Source organism: Gopherus flavomarginatus, chromosome 5, assembly GCF_025201925.1.
Source record: "Gopherus flavomarginatus isolate rGopFla2 chromosome 5, rGopFla2.mat.asm, whole genome shotgun sequence".
In the NCBI taxonomy this organism is placed as follows: domain Eukaryota; kingdom Metazoa; phylum Chordata; order Testudines; family Testudinidae; genus Gopherus; species Gopherus flavomarginatus.
Window position 1 is genome coordinate 54,951,025 of NC_066621.1, and position 16,626 is coordinate 54,967,650.

Sequence of the window (16,626 nt, forward strand, 5' to 3'; positions counted from 1 at the left end):
AACTCACCTTTGGAATTCTGTAATTCTTTGTGAAAACAACAAGGAGTCCTTGTGGTACCTTGGAGACTAATAAATGATTTGGGCATAATATTTCATGGGCTAGAATCCACTTCATCAGATGCATGGGTTCTAGCCCACAAAAGCTTATGCCCAAATAAATTTGTTAGTCTCTAAGGTGCCACAAGCACTCGTCGTTGTTTTTCCTGATACAGACTAACACGGCTACCACTCTGAAATAATTCTTTGTGGTCATTCCTGTACAACCTTAATGTTTCATTTACATAATTGTATAATACTTTTCATCCACAAAGTTATGAACCTGTAGGGTCTTTTGCATTTAATTTCCTTTCTTTTCTGTTTCTTTTTTTTAAGAACAGAAAAAATTGAGATAAAAAACATATTGCCTGTATTTAATTATGTCAGTATTTAAATTGTCCCAATCAGGCTCTGAACTTCGTAGCTGAAGGAGAGTACAGTCTGCTTGCATTTTGCAAGTGTTTGGAAAGCAGCATAGTATTTCTCAGTATTAATTATTATGATTTTGCTTCTTGTTTGTTTAAGTGCCAGTAGTCTTCTCTAGTTTATTGGTATGTGTCCCCGGTGTGGCTTATTAGGGAAATTTATTATTCTGATTTTTAATCCTTGCTTTCCACCTTGTTTCTTATCCCAATCCTGTTCTACTCTGGCGGAAATTCAGATTTTGTGACCATTACTGCTGCACTGCTTCAGATTTTGCTACAATAAATCACTTCTAATACCATCTCACTGATACCCTTGGTTGTTTAGAATACTTCCTCGTGATTCCCTCCTCCTCTCCGTCACCTTGAAATGAACTGCTCCAGCAAAGCCTGTTCAGAATTTAGGGAGCCTCATGTTCACGATTTCATCAGCTTGAAATCCCAGGCTAACTGATGAATCTTTGCCCCAAACAGCAGGAGACATTCAGTAGGTTTTGTATTCCATCTACATGCCAAGCTTCTGTGTCAGTGTGTATCTTGTCTATTTTTAGGAGTATACTGCTTTTCAGTTGCATATTGAGTGGTATTAATGGCCTTTGAAGTTTAGACTTTAAAGCTTGAGCAAAGTACGCAGCCCTTGCATTCCTAAAAATAACACAGTAATATAGGAGTCTAGCCATAGAGCTAGCAGGTACCGGTTGTTCCTGCAGCACCCTTACTGTCCTATATTTGCTCTTGGCCATTTTGAGCAACTTATAAAAATCCAGGAATTATATCAAAAAGATAGCAGCTGCTGTTGCTACAGCCACAAATAATCCTTCATCAAATATCCTGGGTGTAAATATACCATCTCCATATGTTGTCTGGTGTATAAAGGACTTCAAAATGGGCTGCCCTAAATAATAAATAAAATGTAAACAAAGTTTTCCCAAGGAAGGGTTTCACTTTAGGGGCAATTCCTGTAGTGAGATTCTGAGAAATTTGCAGCACTCTAATGATAAATTGTACTCATGAGCAATTCCACCCCCCTACACGTGTTCCATTGCTGACTGCACAGTGCCAGAATCCCTAGCATTTTATAGTGTCATGATCACTGCGATAATCTGTGAATAGTCTGGCCATTTTAATAAAGAGGGACTGATTTTTTTAAAGGTAATTACTTTTTAGCCTGTACGTGGAAGGAAATACATGAATGTTTATAATTGACACATAGTAGAACTTCACTAATACTCATGCTTTATAATTTGTACAAAATGTTGGCTGTCTGTCTCCTCATGTCTGTGTAATGATTTGATAACGGAGAGCTGTATTTATAACCAAGGCTTCATTTCTTTTACAAACTGTTTTACAGTCTGTTTACTAGTATGCTGTGTAGTATTAGTAGTAGCTATCAAAATAAATGTACAAAGTTTATGTTTTGGTATATTACCCTGACTGATTTGAGTACTAGCCAAAACCTTGATCCAGCAAAGCACTAGATTAAGCAGTCTGCTGCATCCAGAGAGAGCCCCAATGACATAATTGCAGGATCAAGGCCTAATGCAGAAGTTTTACTAACTAGCAAATGTTCTTCTATTTGTTAGTGTGCATCAGTGTGGTTCTACAGTAGTAAACTTAAAACAAACTTGCTGTATTTAAAAGCCTTTTCACTTTCAGATGGTTTATTTTGAAGAGAGAAAAAATGGCTTTATAAAAGTCTTATTGCTACTTTTATTGATTGTAGTTCAGTAGCTCCCACGATGTACTGGGCATTGTCTATGCAAAAATTAAGAGACAGTCCCTAACACTGTGAAGTCTTGATCCATGACTGGGGCTCCTAGGCACTACTGCAATACAAATAGCAAATAACCCACTCGATTTTATATGGTCAGGTGAAAAGAGGAGTTGTGTTTTCTGTAGAACTAGCACGTCTTTTACTTGCTCACTCTCTTGCTCACTCTCATTCACGTGTGTGTGCACACACACTTTCTCAGACTCTTATCTTTTTCTTTATTTCAAGCCACCTTCCTCACTGCTGCTATGGTAGTGAATGACTAGGCAGAGTCTGTTGTCATTTATAAATTATAGTTTTAATATGAACTGTCCAGCTAGCCAATGTTAGTCCCAGAGTCATATATAAAATGTCAGCTCCAGTTTAAGAAGGCAGCAAAATCTTATTTGTTCCTAAAGAAAGGACATTGTGGCTGAGGGATGATTGTATATGGTCATGTTGTAGGATACTCAGGAGGTTCCAGTTATTGAACTGTTGAGTGATGTAGACCTTTAAAATTAAAGTTTCATCAATAATTAGAAGCTGTGACAGCATGCTGCTACTTACAGCTCCACAATTTGGGCATGTAAATGCTGTTTGTGTGTGTATAATATATACACTCCAACATCTGGGTATTCAGATTAAGAGGCTGGGTTGAATCGCTCTTAAAAATATGTCCCATTAAATGCATGTTTTTTTGTTTGTTTGTTTGTTTTACTTTCCCAAGGCCTCATGGCACACATTGACTTCTTGCTTTGCCATTTCTGTTTTGAAGGTATGAAGGCCGGTTCCGACAGAAGCTTCTTGAATATACAGATTCCAACAATATCGCTTCCCTTTTCCTTACAGCTGCCAATCGCTGGCTGGAAGTCCGCATGGCAAGTACATTACTCTGTGTGTGGTTGGTTGGTTGATTTATGCTTCACTTTGATCCTGGCACTCCATTGATGTATATGAGAGTTATCCAGCCTATACCTTTGCCATGTACATGTCTTTTTAAAGAAAACTTGCCCAATCACCCAGTCGATGAAAATACAGTGGAGTGCAGGAGGGGAGGAATTCTTCCCACAGGCTGCAGCTGTTATTCCAGAGCTGGAATAGGATTCATGGCCCTTTCCTCCCTACCCCCTCCCCCCAGGGTGACCAGATGAGAGGAAGAAGATATCAGGACAGATGGGGGGTGCCAGCGAAGCAAAAAATGGGAGGGAAAACGGAGTGCCATGAAATTGGTCGGGACACAGGACAAACGCCTAAATATTAGGACAGTCCCAATTTTATCAGGGCTTCTGGTCACCCTGCCTCCCCTCCTTTCCCTGTGTGGAGGATAATGATCAGAGTATCAAGATCCTGCAGGGGGCTGTGCATGTCAGTACACCTGGGCTTCATCCATCCAGCCACTCGTGCTGAGATTCCATTGTATTGGGTGCTTTCTGCACCAGTAAGGTGTGTGAGGATTTGGGCCTAAGCCCTTTCTGGGTCAGCCAAAGGACAGGGCTATTGCCTTTTGTGTTCTTGTTCCCCTTGTACTGCAAATACAGCAGGTAGGTGAAAGAAATTATCTGTTAAAAATGAGTCTTCAGGAAGGCAATAAGAGAGCTTCTTATGCTGTATGATGTTAGCATTTGTATCTGTTTCTGCAAGGCACTGATGTAACAAAGCTGCTGCTAGTCATGTTATAAATGTGTGATCCTTCCATATGCATTACAGGTACATCTGTGTATATATTTCATGTCAATCTGCACATTAATTTTAGACTTTCACGTATACTGGTATATTTGCCACCTAAACTCAAGTTTATTTGGTGACTCAGAGGAAAGAGAACTAGCCTGTATTCTATTCAGCAAATAAGGAATAATAATGAAGAAGCATCTAGAGATGATTGAGATCCCGTTGTACTAGGCACTGTATAAACATAGACTTCATCTACACTGGCAACTGGACATGGTCCAAGCACATGGTTGTGCCAGAACCCCCTACTGTCCACATCTAAACCCAGAAATACAGGTTTCAAGACCTGTCCAGGGAAAAAACACTAGTAGACCTGAGGGGTGTGGGTATGAACATGTCTTGGGCTGTGGCATGGCCCCGTTCCCATGCCAGTGCGTAGGGTGGATAGGGTAAGGGGTATGTCTTGAGTTCAATAGTCCTCCAGCCAGTTCCTACAATATACTGAACCTTTTCCTGCCTGACCCTTATCCAAATCTATAAAGGTCTCTGCCCCCACATTCTCACCAGTAGTGGTGAGCTATGCTGACCCCTTCACAACTGTTTTCCACTAGACTCTCTTCATCAGTTCACGTGGCCATGGAACTTGCTTCCAGAGCTGCTTCTTGGTCACCCAGCCACACCCAGGTCCCAATAAATGTGTGGTCGGAGTTCACCATTTTCCATGACTTCTCCCACATCACCAGGAACTTACACCTGTAATGGGAAGTTGCATAGAGGCTGGTGCAGGTGGGCATTCACTGTACTTTGGCCCAGTCCCAGGAAGGAATAAAGCACCTGAGGCTCCAGTATCAGAGGGCAAAAGACTCCACCAGTTGCTCCAGGAGAGGTCCTCCAATCTGCCTATTCTTCAGGGAGCTGGACCACATGTTCTCCCGGGCTCCCGCTACTGAGCCTGTGGTGATGCATGACTCCCTCCTCAATCTCCACCAGCCTCATCAGCTGATGAGATGCTGATGAAGGCCACAGTGTGGAGATGGTGAGGACGCCGTGGAGAAAGAAGAGTATGTCATCCTGCATCTCTGCAAGGAGAAGATGGCTCAGCACGCCCCTCCTGATGACCTAGAGGAGGACCTCTACTCAGCAGGAACTAGAACCTGAAGCTGGTAAGTTAAACTCCACCCTCACCCAGATGGTCCCCAACCAAGACACAACTGTAAATTCAACATTTTATCGAATTACCATGAACCACCATGAAGCTTTTTTTGCAGAAGTTATAGAATGGATTATTAGCAGACCGTTAGTACTGCCCCAGAAATAAATGCGCCCACCAGCCCAATCATACACTTTAAGACATTACATTTTTAAAACCATTAGTTGATGTTAACTCCCATTGTCAGCAGGTGCTCCTTTCATGGGGGCTGCAAAAGTTGTCTGAGAACCAAGGATACTGAAACAATCTCATTCCTGAAATGCTGAGAAGTATCACTATTGTGTCCTTCCACAGCAAAGTTATGTTATGTGGGGAGATTTCTTATCTGCTTTCCAAGGAAAGATACAATATAATGCTGCTCTTGTGATTGACTTGGCAGAACCTTCATCTGAGAAGAGTGAGCCCATTCTACCTGGGATCCAGCAGCAACAGCCCAGCAAACAAAGCATGACACTGGAGGATGTGCTCATTGGAGTTGACAGAAGGAGCCAGGAAAAGTTTGGCTTTGCGGAAAAGAGAGGAATGGCCTATTGGGCTGGAGCAACAGACTATAAAGTGGGAGGAACATTTTTTCCAAAGGCAGGAGGCATTAGTGATCTGGTTCCTGGAGCAGGACACATGGTACACCTCTACCATGATATAACGCTGTCCTCGGGAGCCAAAAAATCTTACTGTGTTATAGGTGAAACTGTGTTAGATCGAACTTGCTTTGATCAGCTGGAGTGCGCAGCCCCGCCCTGTCCTCCCTTTCTTCCCCCGCCCCTCCGAGCACTGCTTTACTGCATTGTATCTGAATTCATGTTATATCAGGTTGCGTTATATCAGAGTAGAGGTACATGGAATTAGAGTTGCCCGAGGGGACTGGGAGTATGCCCTGTTGCAGTCCCTGATACAGGGGGAGGTGGAATGGATTCAGGTCCTGCCTGCCGCAACAGCTGCACCAGTATCCATAAACTGGCATCTCCTTCTCCAGCTACTACTCCTCCTGCACCTGCAACCCACCATGCTGCTGAGTTAGAGGACCCAACTCCCACCCTCTGTGATAGAGGTGGGAGTCTGCAAGACTCCATGCACAATACTCTGTACTGGCACCCGAAACCCCTCCCTGGGGAAGTCCTGTGACCGTGGACAAAAGAAACAATGAGCCCGAGACTGCCTGAAGGCCAGCATGTGTCTAGCCCCCAAACCCCATGCAAGAGACACCCCTTTTTGACCCATCCTCCTCCTTGTCCAGAGTAGGGGAAGTTCAAGGGCCATAGGTAGTGAAGGAAGTCTGATCCATTCTGTTTTCATTCACAGTTCCTTTTAAAAAAATGTTCAGAGTTATGCTAAATGTACTAGTTTCAATAAATTTTAGCTTCTTTTATTTGTGTGTGGACCTTTCATTTGGGCTTTGGTAAGGTACAATTTTTTTCCCTTTCAGTTTTGGGCTCCTTCAGTCAGTGCTTTGAGTCATATAACTCTCCGGGGTAGAAAACTGCAAAGTCCAGTCTGACCCTCCCAGAACCACACCCTCACACCCCAAAACTTCCCCTGGCCTGGTATTTGTGAATATAAGTAATCTGGAGACATGTTGGAAGCACAGTGTGCATGGAAATAACAAGTAATTTTATTAACTGGGGCTGTGGGAGGAGGCGAGGAAGAGAAGGTGAGTAAACTTCTGTACGGGTTTGACAAAACAACAGGAAAAACAAAGTAACTTAGCTGTGCCATCACATATTGAACAGTGCTAAAACAGCCCTTCCTGCACCCTGAGCCCTGCAAAAAAACCACGACCACTTTAAACCATGGGGTGCTCACAGTTAACAGCCAGTGAGTGGTTGTATCCTCCCATACAATCACATTCACCAGAAATGAGTTGTAAAAGCCCCTCCCACATGCTTCATCAACTGTTCTCAAGATCCTTCAGATACTAAAGTAATCTACCTGAACTGTGGTCTGGCGAACAGCTGTGAACATTAACACAAAATGAAAAAACAATAAGTGCAATTTAACTGGCCAGATGCCATCTGCAGGCCAATCACAAACCAGAAGGTGCTATACCTGCGGAGGTGCCCTGCCCCAGTTACCTGTAATGAGTCATTACCTAAACAATCAGCTAATGACAGTCATTGGGAGAGGAAAAAACGTGTGTTGAAACACAAGTGAAAGGGAATGTTCCCTCTTTTATTTTTACAGTAGCTGCATGGGATGTGGCACTTTGCTTGGGACCAGGCTGCAGTCACCTACCTGCATGCCCATTGCTCCATAATGTAAGCACAAATTGCATCCTTGGTTTCCCTGGCCCACTGTGGTCCAGCACCAGTATGAACATTTATGGAGCAGCCTGATTCAATGAGGTTTGCAAGCCCTTCTTGTCCTGTACGCACTCTGTCCTAAAGTACTCACCTTTAATCTCGCTAGTGCTATGAAGGGCACAGCATGCCACAGTAATGCAGACTGCGTTGCCTACATTGGCATCTAACCAAGAGCATAAGCATCATCAACAAGCCTTCAGCCGTTCAAAGGTGTTATCCACTACCATCCTGCAGCTGCTTTGTTTGACGTTGACTCTCCATTTTGCCGGGTGGTTAAAGCTGGGCTAGGGTTTCATTAGGCAGCGTAGGAGCGAGTATGTGGGGTCCCCCAGAATAACTGGGGGCAAAGAGAACCACATTGCTTCTGGGGAATAAAGTCTCTTCCTACCCCTTCAAGGACAATCCCAATCTTCTCAGCACTCTAGTGTCATGGCCTGTCCTGTGTGTTGGACAGCATTCAGGAATCTGCTTTTGTGGTCCACTAAGCCTTTAAGAATGAGTGATGTACTCACTGATGTACTCACTCGCTCCTTTCAATCAGCAAAGTATGGGGATGTGGGTGCCATCGATGGTGTTTCCAAATTATACGGGGCCATTCTCTGGGACCCCACTATAATTTCTGGTACTTTGGTGATGGTAACCATGTGTGGGTAGATGAGTGCATTGACGGGTTCACAAACCTGCACCACCACGACCCTGACAGTGGCCTTCCCCACCCTGAAGTGGTTTGCAACTGGCCAATAGCTGTCTGATGTTGCCAACTTCCAGAAGGCTATAGCCATCTGCTCCTGCACTGGAATGGGTCTCCAAAACCTTGTGTTCTGCCACTGTATGGTTGGGGCCAGCTCTCCACAGAGCTTCATGATTGTTGGCTTCCTCATCCTGAAGTTCTGTGGTCACTGGTCATCATCCCAAGTTTCTAACACTATGTAATCCCACCACACAGTGCTGGTTCTCCTGGTCCAGACGTGGTGGCCTCCCATGGACTTACAGTTGCAATGCCAGTAGTCTCCTGCATCTCTCTGTCATGGGGAAACAGTGGATTACTCCCCATCCTTTCACCCAAAATTCTCACCAGTCATGTATTGCAATGCAGTCACGTTTGTCTCACAAGAAGGAGCCGGGCACCGTCAGTCACTTGTACCATGTCTTCTACCAGCTGGGCAGGAGAGGGTGAGTGGGAGCTCGATCACTAGATGTGTGAAGGCATCTGCAGTCCCACCAACACACAGCAAGGCAGATCCTAGAATATATCCTGTGACTCATAGAGCCTTGGGATACTGCCCCTGAAATGCTAGTGCTAACCTTGCTTACCAAAAAAAACCTGTGTGGACACGGGTGTTTCCAGGTTCAAAGTGTACACCCGTGTCCAACACAGCATATTTGGACATTCTGTGCAGCTGTGGGGTATATGGGCAAGCTTACACACACCCTTGTACCTTTGTCCAGTTGCCAGCATAGATGTGGCCGTAGAGGAGGACAGTCCCTGCCTCACTGACTTCCCATTCTAAAGTTTTATCTACATACAAAAGTTGTACCACGTTAACTATGCCAGTTCCATAACCTCTAGTGTGGACATAGTTATACAAGTATAGCTTATTCCTGTAAATTTAAGGAATAAACTATTCTAATATATGACACCTTTATCTAATAGGTATAACTGACTCTATACTAGCCATTGTATCCATATAACTATTTCAGTAAAACATCACACACCTAACTGAAATAGTTAAATTAGTACAAAAACTATATGTAGGCCAAGCCTAATTTAAGATGGCATGGGGACACAACCGTGGATACAACCGACAATACCAAGAAGTGAGAGAGAGGGGACAAGGGAAATGGCAACAAAAATGGGGGTTAACAGGCCATCTCTATCCACAGATTATTTAAAATCTTCAGCATGTGTTTCAGTCTTAGCTATGTAAAGGATTTATTGTTTCAAACTGAACTTACCAAAATATTTGCATGGTCTCTCTATATATAGTGATGAAGCTTGTTCATGTTCCTTCAGGAATACATTGGAGCATGTGTGGTTCTCATAGCAGCTGTGACTTCTATTACCAAGTCCTTGTACAATCAGCTCTCTTCAGGACTTGTGGGCTTAGGACTAACCTATGCTCTTATGGTAAGTTAAATCATGCTTTGAGTGGCTTCTCCCACACACAGTATTTTCTTCAGGGCACAAAGGTGGAAAGGACAGAAGGTGCTGTATACACATCCATATTGGGAAGCTGTAAAAACTGTGAAATAGTACATTAACTTCAATTCATATTATGTGGGTGATATGTTTGTTAAGCATATTCTTTTCTGAGTTCTTAAATCCCATGTAAGTAATATATAGTGTAGTTATTAATAAATCTATCAAAATGTTAACATTCATTCTAAATTGAAAAATAGTATTACTAGATCACTAATTTACTCATCATTATGCTGCAATCTTTCATTCTAGATATTCAGGCTTTTTTTAAAAAGAAAATTTCTCTTTCTCTCTCTTTTAGCTTTTTTTTTTCTTTTTAAATATTGGCATGTAGCACCATAATACCAGAGCACCATACCTAGGATATTTAACTTGCAGCCAGTCTTGCCACTCTGTTAATGTGCACCAAATGTTTCATTCAGCTTATTAAGACTTTGTATTCTAAATAAGCTTCACAGAAACAATTAAAAAGCTGTCCTGGAGGAATGGAAGTGCTTGGTGGCCTAATGGTGTTATGATGTTTCTTTTCCAGTATTTCATATTAGTAAAACATGACATTTATTTATTTATATTATTTCAGGTGTCTAATTACCTGAATTGGATGGTTCGTAACCTGGCTGATATGGAGATCCAGCTGGGAGCAGTGAAAAGGATCAATGGCCTTCTAAAAACAGAAGCTGAAAATTATGAAGGGCTCCTTTGTGAGTGTGGTATTGTATTGCTTGAGAAAAGAACTCATTAAATATTTAATGATTCACAGTGAATTGCCATAAATAACTTATTAGAGCATTTAATGAATTGATGAATTGATCACAAGTGGGTTTTTATGCTCCGGGTACAGCTCCTTCGCAGATTCCTCAGAACTGGCCTGACAGAGGTGAGATCCAAATACAGAATCTGAGTGTCCGGTATGACAGCAACCTAAAGCCAGTCCTAAAGCATGTCAGTGCTCACATCTCTCCAGGGCAAAAGGTAAAAAAGTGGAGATTATTTGAGAAATGACTCTTTTCCCAGTCAGACCAGCTCGTTATAGAAACTATAGAGTGGGGACAATGTACTAAGCTATTTTTTAATAATGATTTCCAAAGTTTTTCCTCCTCCAAAATAATATACTCCAGTCCTGATCCCTTATACCAGTTTCTTTATGCCTTTGCTCTGGTGCCTTCAAAAATGTGTACTGTTACAGTGATGTAAGTGCTTCTTAATCTTCGGGTGCTCTGCTGTGGGTCATAGGGCCTCAAAATAAGGGACACTGACACTTGTAATGTGAGATATACACTCCATCATTCCCAAATGGCTTCTCTGCCCTGTCCCTTCACTGGTCATCTCTCCCTACTTGTCCCTTTCCCCTCAATCTTCTTTCACCTCCTTAATCTTGTGTCTCTCTCTCCCATCATACAATTGACTCTCCCACCAAGACACACCCCCTCTGGGGTACTAAGCTTTGCTGGCAGCACGAGCCAACCCTCCTTATGCTCTGGAAGGTCTCCTTGTGGCCCACTGTGCCCTAGCATCCCCATGGAGGGCCAGCCAAAATCTAACCCTGAATGTCCAATTCTCTTTTAAAAGACAAAAAAGTGAAAATAAGGCCCCTGCTGAAGACAATTCAGTTTTGTCTTTAACTTCAGATGGGGCCAGAATTTCACTCCAAGATGTTTGTTGCAAATGCCCTGTACAGATATTTCTCCTTCCTACTCATTTAATGTTCTACTCATCTTGTTTCTGTGTTGTAGATTGGAATCTGTGGCAGAACAGGCAGTGGGAAATCCTCCTTCTCTCTTGCCTTTTTCAGAATGGTTGACACCTTTGAAGGTAGGCTCACACCTGTTCCCTCCAGTCAGGGTTAGCTCCCTGGGGAAGCCACTTTGAACTTTCTTCATCTGACACTAACAGCCATGAATTATAAAGACTGTACAAAGACTGTGCTAAGCATTGTTGCTGGGCTTATTCCAAGTAAGGGACAATCTGTCTTTCATCAGCTTCTGCCTTATTGATAACCCAGGTCAATATAAAATCTCATTCAATGTGATCAGTGTTCTAACACCATGAGCAGCCTCAGGCAAGTGTTTCCATTAAAAATAGAAAAGAACTACAAACGTGTATTTTTTTATATAATCTGTATTCTGTGTCGGTATTGGTTTCCTATAAGGCCTGAACCTGCTCCTTTTGAAGTCAATAGCAAAATTCCCGTTGACTTCAGAGAGAGCAGGATTGAGCCTTTAATTACTTCCAAAAGTAGATTTGCATGTCAGGTTGAGAGGGAGACTCTTCATGCATCAATTAGATCTTTTCTTAAGCATTTACCAGTATGCATTAAAGGGGTAGGCAAAGGTGCAGAGGCAGCATATTTCTGTCTCCAACACAAAGTAACAAGCATAGTGTTTATCAGCAGCAGGGAGGCTTGAAAAAATATGCTATAGTGCAGGTGAATCCAAGGACAGAGTTGTTCCGGGCTCCAAGGATAACTTGGAGCTTTTGCTACCCACTCTGTGTCCAAATAGGTAGTTACTTCCATCTTCCACCCTACCCCATCTCAAAATCCCTTCCCATCACTCCACAATGCTATGACCTCCTTTGTGAGACAGTATTTCCAGGGCTGATGTATAAGAATAGCAAATACTACCTCCTGGGTCTACTATGAGCCCAGAGGCTACTTGGGGAATTGTCATGTGCACCAGTCTGAGTTAGATGTCTCTATTTCAACCCATCTGGAAATAATATTTATTTGCCTGTTACTCTGAACACATGCACAATGGAGTATTCCTCATACACCGCCTATGTAGTGCTAGTGAAAAGAACCTTCATCCCCCTATGCTGCATGTGCACATTAGCTGCCATGAGAGGAGGTGGGCTCTCTCCCTATGAATATTCTTAGAGCCAAAATCTCTCTCTCTGTTCACTTCTCAGCAAAATATGGATATAATGTTTTTCTGTAGAAGCAGCAGCATTCATTTGCAGTCCATTTCTGGTTGGCCTATCCACATACAATTCATGCATATCCATCACCTCTGACTACGCTTGCTGGAGCAAACCAAACAGAGCAGGAAGCATAGAGGGCACAGGAAGATCTGGAGGATATGTGCTAAAGCTTGAGGAGCACACTCCTCATCCTCTCTGCCCTGCTCTAGAACATCATAAACAAATTCTTCCTGACATTTTCACATGGGGAGGAGAGGGGAGAAAGAAAAAACCACTCATGATAGGGGTTAGTCACATCACTTAATGCACTCAGGAAGGCCCTTGGATATGGTTGTGATGGAGGGGCTATAAGAACCTAAATAGAACAGAATAGAATTGGATCCCTCTGTAGCTTGGGGCATGAACAACTCATGGACAGCATACAGAGTGTGAACCTTTAGAGACCTGAAGAAGTTTCACCCTGCACTTGCCTTCTTCAACAAATGCAACTTAGCTATGTTCTCCGGTATCTTTATGACATTGCACTAAATCAACATCTGATAATTTATTCTGGGTTATTAGACATCCTGCAAATTAAATATATAATTATTTGTGTGGCTATGACCCCTTCCAGGTCTCTCTGTGTGCATCCCTTAGGATGCTAGGCTTTTGCCTGTTCTGGAGTGGAATCCCTGATTCTCCCACTTTCAGAGTGGCCCCAAGCCTACAATAACTTGAGTACCAAATGTGATTGCTCAGCAGGTCTGACTAGGTCCAGCTACCTGCAAGTCTTCCTTCTGGGAGCCGTGACCAGTGTACACAGTGATCCACTACAGCCTTTTCAAAACAAAGCATTGTTTAATCACAGGAACAAAGCACAAGAGAAAAAGAAGCTTAACACAATAAAAGGTTTACACACATACCTTACCTAACCTAAAGCTTATGTAGGTGGAGCTTAACCCAAACATCCCAGAGAGTGCTGGGGAGCAGACTGAAACCCTAGAGGTTGGGGGACGGGGTTTCTGTCTGTTCCCCAGCACCCTGTGCTGCAGGGATGTCTCTTTAGCCTTCCTGAGAAAGTTCTTTGTTCCAGTTTGCTGCCTGTTTTCCCACCCCACCCTTGCCAAGCCATACTCTTCAACTCATCAGCATAGCTAGATGTAAAACTTCAAAGTGATTGACACCTGCATTGTCCATTAAGTATGGTAAATAGGGCTGTCTGAAGCTATTGTACCCTCTCCTGTGTGCCTAACTTCTGCTTGAATTAACCCCTTGTAATCCTATAGCAAACAACACAATAATCAACAACCAACCAGATGGGACATATAATATTCATAAAATATAACCGGCATCTGCCATGATTTAGTCTCAAGGGAATTGCACTTTCTGCTTAGCAGTAACTCATTTCACTGGTGAATAAAGTAATATGTAGCCCAAAGGTTAGTCTTGCATGCTTCTCTGTAACATAATACAAACTAAAATCAAGTTGTGTTGTTGGTTGCTAGCTATATGATGTGATGAACAATCTAGCAGACTCTCAATGATCTTTTGAATAGGGAGGATTATCATTGATGGCATAGACATTGCAAAGCTCCCTTTACAGACGCTAAGATCCAGGCTGTCAATCATTCTCCAAGATCCTATTTTGTTCAGCGGTACAATCCGGTAAGCATAAAGCACAGACAACAAGAAACAGTTAGGATTTGTGTTATCCCAGATTATGATTTTCACAGAGAGAGCAGCAACAAACTATGCAGGTAAGACGCCTCATGCTCCACTACCTTTGATTCATCTTTTCTATGTGCTCCTCCCCACATCCTCCTCGGAGCCCAGGTAGCCCTTCTAGAGCAACTGCACCTGGTCAACACTCCACAGTTTGGCAGAGATTTCTCCTTAAGGTGGGACCTGCGACTAGTCACTGTCTGTGACCTACTACCCTCAGGACCCAGTGGGTTAGCCAGCCAGAGTCAGCTCAGGAAATTGTGAGACTGGCATTAACCAGCCCTTTAGAGGTGAAGTGGGGAAGATGTAGGTGGGGGGAAGGGGTGCCATGGTATGTAACAAAGGAGAGTGGAAGGGAACCAGGGAAGCAATGCAAAGGCGGTTCAGGTTCTGTTGGCTTGGAGCTTAGTGCTCTGTTAGGTTTCCAGGACCTTGCCCCTTTCCCTCCTCCATGAGTTTAAAACCTCTTTCCTATGTGGGGAAGATGAAATGGAAACTCAGAGAAGAGAACTTCACAGAGTTTCCAACAAATGCCATCCCCTCCTATGACATTTTCTACAAAAAGGGACAATCTGACCCTTAATAAATTGTTATATTGCCTATGTACGCTAATTTGGGCATTAAAGTGGTTAGAGTGGAGTTTCATTTATAATGAATTATAAACTGCTGAAGTTTGCCTATTGATTCCATGAGACTTCTCCTGAGGCAGATTATTTCCTGTACTCGCTTGAATAGGACATGAATTCTTTATATCAGAAGATAAAATGGCAGTATATATTTGTTTTGTTTGTTTACTTATTCAAGATTTTATTTAGGCCAACACTGGACATTCACCACAGGTACACTAGCAGTAAAAAGTGAACCAAAGATCACATTTGCTGCTGCGAGTCTTTTATTCCTGAATATCATGTTATATTTTAAGCAACATGATATGACATGAAGGAGATTAGCACTTATCGCTGCCTATTTCGGGTGATGATAGGCTAAGGATGCACTCAGAGTGGTTGATAACAACTGTTGAGTAATTCATAGCTACTGTTCTGCTATGGTGATGCCCTTTTGTGTTTCATAGTTCAGCATGATGCTGATCATTCTGTGTACCACAAACTGGTATTGTAAAAACTAAAAGGGGGCCATGTTGGATTCAAAGGGTCAGATTCTGATCTCAGTTTCACTGGTATAAATTCAGAGCAAATCCACTGACTTCCATGGAGCTGTTCCTGACTTGGACTGAGGTGAGATCAGAATCAGGCCCAAATTGTTTAATCCATCTATATAATTATGTGTGTGTTTGTTTTTAACCATACGAATATAAAGGTGTGTGGGTGAATTTGATGTTGATAGTTAACTTTTAACTGTATTGAATCTTAGGTTTAACTTGGATCCAGAAAAGAAATGCACAGACAGTATGCTGTGGGAAGCCTTGGAAATAGCACAACTCAAACATGTGGTGAAAGCACTACCAGGGGGTCTAGGTAATGCTTCTTTTTGCTTTGGGAAAATGCTTTCAGGGTTAAATTCATTTCTGTTTAACATTTAGTTAGTAACTTACAGCAAAATGGCTGTTATTGAAGCCACTTAGTATCAGGCAGGCTGGCCCAAGGTTTTGTGGGGCCCTGTATGAAGTCAGATAGATGTGCTGGGACCCAGCCAACTCCCTCTCCTGTTTTACCTCTAGCCTGGGTAAAGCTATAAATGACTGCCCCTGGGATGTCAATTAAACTCCTATTGAGGTCAATGGCAAAACTCCCATTGACTTCAGTAAGGCCAGATTTTCGCTCTTGGTCTCTAGTCCTGTGGCCAGTGGCATGCTGTCTATGTGTGCAACATATGCATTGCATGCCCCAGAAATACTTTCTACAAGAATACAAAAGCCCTGACCAGCTGTGTCTGTGGGATAATTCCTTCCAGCCTCCAAACACACACAAAGTACACAGTTTTCTAGAACAAAATGGCATCCTCCATGCAGCGTGGTGCATGCAAGGTCACACCTTGCATGCAAGTGTAGAATTGTATGCCTTACTAAAAATGTCATGGTACGCCACTCACTGTTTGCGTACACTAATAAGTCAAGTGTATGCAAACAGATATAAAGGTAATTGAAATATTAAGGAGGTTGCAAATGGAAATATAAAACAAATTAGAGAAAATGATTGTCTTATGGGATGGAAAAAAAAGATGGACATATAAGCTGGCAGTGGGATATAATGCCCCAATCCACACACAAAATCGAAGAAAGACCCTGTTTCAGGACATGAAATAAGTCTAGCAACCCACCTATGTAATATATTCAAATAATACTGCATGGTTGGAGTAGTACTGTGAATAGATATACTAGAGAGAGAGATACAGTCTGTCATATAAACATGTTAAAATCATGTTGGTATTCATGGAATTGTTTGTGAGTGCTGCACTGTGTTCCA

The 16,626-nt window shown here is 42.6% G+C and overlaps 1 protein-coding gene across 7 annotated transcripts in view; it reads left to right on the forward strand.

Annotated features, from left to right (window-relative positions):
- Nucleotides 1-16,626, forward strand: part of ABCC8 (ATP binding cassette subfamily C member 8) — a 141,912-nt gene that overhangs the window by 120,050 nt on the left and 5,236 nt on the right. For all 7 annotated transcript variants that reach the window (XM_050955789.1, XM_050955790.1, XM_050955793.1 and 4 more), the window contains 7 exons: nucleotides 2,984-3,086; nucleotides 9,398-9,511; nucleotides 10,164-10,284; nucleotides 10,425-10,555; nucleotides 11,317-11,395; nucleotides 14,038-14,146; nucleotides 15,575-15,678. In XM_050955789.1, the coding sequence (XP_050811746.1) occupies nucleotides 2,984-3,086; nucleotides 9,398-9,511; nucleotides 10,164-10,284; nucleotides 10,425-10,555; nucleotides 11,317-11,395; nucleotides 14,038-14,146; nucleotides 15,575-15,678 (761 nt within the window). The remainder of the gene's footprint in view (nucleotides 1-2,983; nucleotides 3,087-9,397; nucleotides 9,512-10,163; nucleotides 10,285-10,424; nucleotides 10,556-11,316; nucleotides 11,396-14,037; nucleotides 14,147-15,574; nucleotides 15,679-16,626) is intronic.